Below are 6,000 nucleotides of genomic sequence, written 5' to 3'. Positions count from 1 at the left end.
TACGTGTGGTTGTCTGCTGCCAAGTTCAACTTACAGGGATGGTGAAGTGTGAGGGCTCAGTCAGCATTTCCCCGGCAGGAAGTCCTACATGGGTTTTTCTAACAGAAACAACTTCCTCCTCTGACTGCTGTATCTTTCTCTACCTCCTCCTACCCAAGAGCCTATGAATGAAATTGTGTTTCAGATTTCTTCCCATTCATAGACTGAACTGTGAACTAACTCCTCCTCTTCAGAGTCCTGTTCCAGAATCTGCTCACTCTCTCTGCCGTCTCCAGCAGGAATCTCGCTGTTGACAGAGCCTTTCTCACGGTCCTTGGACCAAGTTGCCCATCACACACATCCTGAGCATGGATGTTGAAGCTGGCTGTGTGTGGCCCTATGTTCTCTCTGTCTCCTCATTCCTGACCGTTTAGCCTCTGCCGTCATGGTATAAATTCAGGTTCAAGGCAGAAGATGCAAGGGAGCCCCTGGTGATGCTGCAGCCCATGCCAGCTCTTTGGCAGATGTGGATGGACGTAGGTGGACCAGACCAGACGCTTGACGTTATGTGCTGTGTTCTTGGCTTTGGCTTTGTTCTTTACTCTTTTCTCTTTAGCCAGTCATAGGATAGTTGTTTGGGGTTTTACATATGACACATTTGTGCCCAGCTGTAGCATAAAATGATTTCTAAATTTCGCCCTGCGCGTACGTGCCGTCCTGCTGAGTTGGGGATCAAAGCGAACGTGCCCCTTCGCTGGTGGACTTGTATTGCCCTCCTGCACCTCTAGCCATGTCTTTGTGTTCTGCCCCTCCTGTGACTCGCCATGTTTCTGGGTTTCAGAGGTGAATGGGGCGCGTATTTTATTCCAAACGCCAGAGTCTTGTAGGAGTTGATATTTCACGTGTGCTCTTTCTCGTTTCAGGACTGTGAGGGCGAGACCCCCATTCACAAGGCGGCCCGCTCTGGGAGCCTGGACTGCGTCAGCGCCCTGGTGGCTAACGGGGCTCACATCGAGTAAGTGCCTCCACGCATTCCTCCCCCGAAGACGTAGGCAGGGCACCGTGCCTGCAGACGGCACGGCTGAGGGCAAGCAGCAGGCCTCAAGTTCATATTTGTATTAGCAACGGAGCTGTGCTTTGTAGACCAGCTGGCCGTAGTGAGCGAGGTTTCGGTGCGGGTTGGCTGCTAGCAGAGGGAGCCTGATCACAGCCACAGGACTGTTGCCATGACAGTGCGCCGGGGTGGGGCCGGCAGTTAGCTCATTGAATTTGGAACCTGGCATTGTTGGCTTGGCCACCAACTAGTTGTGTCACCGTGGGCAAGTCTTTAGACTTCTCGTTGCCAGTGTTCCCTTCAGCACGGGGGCCTCGGAAATGCGTTAGAGCATCTGTCCCGGCCTCTCTGCTCCCCAAATTCTTACAGACGGTTTGCTTTTCTGAATTGTGATTTTCTTATCTTTTAGCAGATGTGAGATGTTTTCAAGCCTATTTTGACCTTCAGTGATTCCTAACTTCTTATAAAATGAAACCATATACATTAAAGACTTGAGACTCGCTCTGAGCTCCTCACGCTGGTGACATGATTGCAATCCTGTTTTAGCCCAGTTTATAGCAGCTAGTTTATTTACGGTTTGATAGAAGAGTGTTAATATTTGAATGTATTAATTTGAAGATGTGATCTTATATGGAAAAATCATTAGCTAGTCATGGCAGTGGGCATTTATTTTAGGTATTAAATTCATTTGTATTAACTTTCTCTTAAAGATTTATATTGTAAACGTTTTTCTTCTGCAGTTCACAGCATTAACACAATGGATGCGGTTTTCACCCTTAAATGTTCAGTGTAAGCTATAGAGCCGTAATAACCAAAATAACTATAATATCAGCTTTTTTGTTTTACCCCTGAGTGTCTAGAATATTTCGTAAGAATTAATTACAAACCACTTTATTCTAATTGGAAATGTGAAAATTTAGACTTTGGGAGAAATAAACCCACAAAACTAACTTAGTTTAACCCTTTGGTTTCCACCTGATTGTTTTGACTCTGTGTTATAATACATTTATTGAAACTAGATCCTGGACAGCAAAACCATGTAGATTAATGTGAGGCCTATAATCCCAGGCCTGTCCTTAGGCTCCTAATGTTGGAGCTTCTGTTTCATTAAGTATTATATTGTTAAGCTGGGTCATTAGTTTGGGCTTGGATCTTTTACTTACGTGGAAATTTAGTTTGATAAGTATGCCCTGTGTTAACTGTTACGTTGCAGGGAACCTCGTGACTTCATATATAATTATGACTTAAGGTGATGTAGAAACAGTTGATAATACAAGTATATATTCTACAGTTTGAGATGATTCTCAGTGGATTGCTTCAAAGTGAAGTTACATTCACAGTTTTCTTAGCTGTGTTTAGATTAAAAACTCAAATCTCTAATAACAAGCTTTGATTATGAAATACAGAGTCATAAAATAAATTATTAAATTACTTGTCGTTTATTGAAATAATGAATAATTAGAAGTTGACCTCTTTAACGACTCATTTTTCTAAACTATAGTCTAATGGAGCCTGAACATTTTATTACTAAAATGTTAGTTTTCATCATTTCAGTGAATAGCTTAATCCTTTCAGCCAATAAATATTTATCACTATATCCTTTTTTTTAATAGGTGTCTTTTTAAAATGAGAACCTTTTATTTACAATCTGTCCTTGGTTACAGGACCCTCGAATGTCTCTTTTCCACCAAGTGTGACTGAGCACAGCCTCGAGTGCCAGTCTGTTTTTCCTTCTCAGTATAAGAGCCTCTCCCTCGAGACCCTGCGTTATGGTGATCTCCCTTGCCTGAACCTTCACATGGTTTTTAGAAGAAATATTTAGCCTGAGCCACCTAGCCAAAAGCGATTCTTTAAATTCTGAGTCTTTGGCCTGGAGACAGAGAACACAAGTAATCATTATTGCTACTGTATATGTGGTTATTTAGTTTAACATCTGGATAAATTGCCAGTTTCGCTAGTAAGCTAATTTGAAAATTGCTTTTTGATATCTGTTCTGCACATTAAACTATAAAGTTTAACACTTTTAGCCTACCAACAAATAATAGTTTGTGTCCCCCAAATTATGGTACTTAGATCTATTTTACTTGTTTCCTATAATGCTCCTCATATGGTAAAGAGTAGTTGTGGCAAATAAAATGCCATTTGTTTGTTTTTTTAAAACAATCAAGGGGGACAGTATTAATTTACTTATCTAAAGTTACTTATGTTTTTTGAGTTCAGAACGGGCCAGATTCTTAATTCTTCATATTACATGCTACGGTAGATATTTAGGAGATGATATAAACTTTTCCTTTTCCTGCGAATAGATTAAAAGCTGTGTCATGTCAGTATTTTGTCACACTTGGTGGTAATTATTAATTTTGTTATTAATTCCTACTTTTTTTTTTTNAGCTGCATAAAGTGGCCAAAGTCTTAAGTTGCTGCTTTTTTGGTCATTGGGTAGATAATGGTGAGGGCAAGCGCACCACGCATCTGTGGCTAGAATGGTTTGTTCTGTAACTTACTTGTCAATATAGGCCGCCTCTGTAAGATAACGCATGTCGGCTGCTGTGCACCGTGTGTTACATTTTCTAGCACCACACGTGAGTATGTTGATGGAGTTTTTTTTTGTTCCTTCTCTTATTTTACATCTTGAGTTTTGGTGCCAAGTTTTCTTTTTCTTGTGAGGTTTTGTTATCTGTCTTATATGATGGTCATTATTATTTGCCACTGTTTACATCCAGAAAGAAAAATACGTAGGAGTAAGTGGCAATTCTGTGAGCACACTACATGTGTGTAGACTTTAAATTACCAGCATCTCTGCAGACGTCAGGTGTGTCCGTATGTCACTTAGCCCGTCCCCGGCCTTGCTTACCTGACAGTTGACTTTGTCCTTGCAGGCCGAATCTGAATCCTGCCCACACAGAGGGCATGTGGACAGTCACTGCCCCATTTTCTATTTGACGCTCAAATAAGTAACAGAGTAAGATTAAGTCTTCATGTGATTTTGGAGGGAGACTTGAAAACTTGCCGACTGACTGCGGATAATTAAGGATACCTTTTTACTGCTGACATCGTAAATTGACATTTCAAGCCTTGGATTATATTTAGTTTCATTCAGTATTTTGGCACCAGTGTTTTCTTTAGAGGTAAAGTGGAAAGCATTTCTGTATCAACCAGCTGCCGAAATAGCTTTTTTTATGCCTCTGGTAGACCTGAAGGAGCTCCGCGGGACCTTGCGTGCAGCTAGACCTGCTTGGGTCTCTGGCATGTGTGCTGGCCCTTCTCACGCCCCGGCTCACGGGCACTAGTGTCTGCTTTGGTCACGGCAGAGCCTCAGGTTTCCGATGGGCGAGCGTTTCCGGGGAAGCTGCCGATTCCATGGTGACCAGACCTTCTAATGGGCTACGTATATTTTAACTCAGTTGTTTTGCTCCCCAGAGGAACTTGACTATGGTCATCAGATAACTGGAGCAGCATCACAGCCTTATGTCAGCAAGTTCAGTGACTCACTCACTCTAACTAAATCTTTCTTGCCTAAGGTAGAAAACAGGCACAGTCGGCTATAGTAACAAAAGTCTACAAAGTGGTCTTAATAGATTTTTTTTTAATGCTGCAAAAACTGTATAGGTACTGCTGAACTTCCAGGTACCCTTAACTGAAATTCAGTCAGTTTAGTTTGGCCTGTAAGTGGCGGTCGTACCTGTGGCCCAGCCCGTGTCCTTCCCGTGGAGCCCTGTCTGGGAGCAGACTTCCCCTGAGGGCGCGTACATGTGATGAGCGGATTGGATGTTCCTGCTTCAAGTTTGTTGCCACTCTTGCCCAGAATTACTTTATTAGCCATTCATTCATGCTTGAAATTTGTGGTTTCATTTGTTCACTTATTTGCTCTTAAGAATAACAGTCTAACCATGAAGTTTATCGGAATTGCAACTCTGAATTACAAAACTTGTGATTTTGGGTACTCTGCGTTCCGGTCCTGTTCCCCGCCTATTCTCGCCTCCCTCCCTCGTTGTCCCTGCAGCAAACTGGTCTGATCTTGCTGTCTGCCGGCTCTCCCTTTTTGTTGAGGCGCTGTAGACACGGTGGAGGAAACCCTTCCCGAGATGGCTCTGAAGTTCTCTGCGCCTGCCCGACGGGAGCAGAGGTGCAGTGACCGTATTCGTAGACTCGTCGACAGACTTAGTTTAGAATTTTGATTAATTTCATAATGCCTTGAATAGCATCTAGATCCTGATGATTGTGTAATCGCTGCTTTTATAAATAGTGCTTTCAAATAACCAATGATTTCTGTAGCCAAAGATCTTTTTCTTTGCTAAATTATAGTGGGAGCATGTTAACTATTTTATCAGACTCTTTGAATGATGCTCTCATACCTTAATGTATGGAAACATAATTGGGATTCCATTGCAGTATAAAACTGTCCTCAGTGATGTTGTCCTTGAAATGAAAACTTGGCACCAAATTTATTCAGGTAATACTTTAAAAAAGTTTCTTCCTATTGTTGCCTGAAGACTATATTTGAGAAAGTCTTCATAATTTAAGAGTTTGGATACCAAAGGGTTAAAAATACACATGTTTTTCTTTTACTGAGGAAATTTTAGATGTTTGCTAATGTTATCTGTACAAATGGACATTTAGTGATGCTTTTTTTATCTTTTTTTTTTTTTTAACGATTCCATGTATTTGCTTATTTCCATCTAGGAATAGTTACTAATGTATTTGAGATACAGCATACCAAATTTTAAAGTAACCAGAATCGTGAGTTAATGGTTTTTAGTCCATACTGTTAAACTTTTGTCGAACTATTGGCGTATTTAAGTCGGCTCCACGCTGCATATTTCTCGCTAGCGGTAACGCAGGAGGCAGTGCCGGGGAGCGGCAGGCCTTGGTCAGTCAAGGTGGTCACACGCCAGTGGCTTACGCTCAGTACGTGTGCTTCCGCACCTCATGTATGTATTTGTATTTTTAATCCAAATGTTGCCTGC

General features: G+C 41.8%; 1 protein-coding gene across 1 annotated transcript in view; it reads left to right on the top strand.

The window, feature by feature from the left end:
* The window catches only part of ANKRD10 (ankyrin repeat domain 10), a 33,676-nt gene that overhangs the window by 7,520 nt on the left and 20,156 nt on the right, over positions 1-6,000 (top strand). Inside the window, exon 4 of the mRNA XM_077754008.1 lies at positions 903-994. Coding sequence (XP_077610134.1) covers positions 903-994 — 92 coding nt within the window. The remainder of the gene's footprint in view (positions 1-902; positions 995-6,000) is intronic.

This window comes from Crocuta crocuta, unplaced genomic scaffold (assembly GCF_008692635.1).
Source record: "Crocuta crocuta isolate KB4526 unplaced genomic scaffold, BGI_CrCroc_1.0 scaffold31, whole genome shotgun sequence".
Taxonomy (NCBI): Eukaryota; Metazoa; Chordata; class Mammalia; order Carnivora; family Hyaenidae; genus Crocuta; species Crocuta crocuta.
Note: the sequence above shows the minus strand (reverse complement) of the source record. Positions and strands in the feature narration are given on the sequence as shown.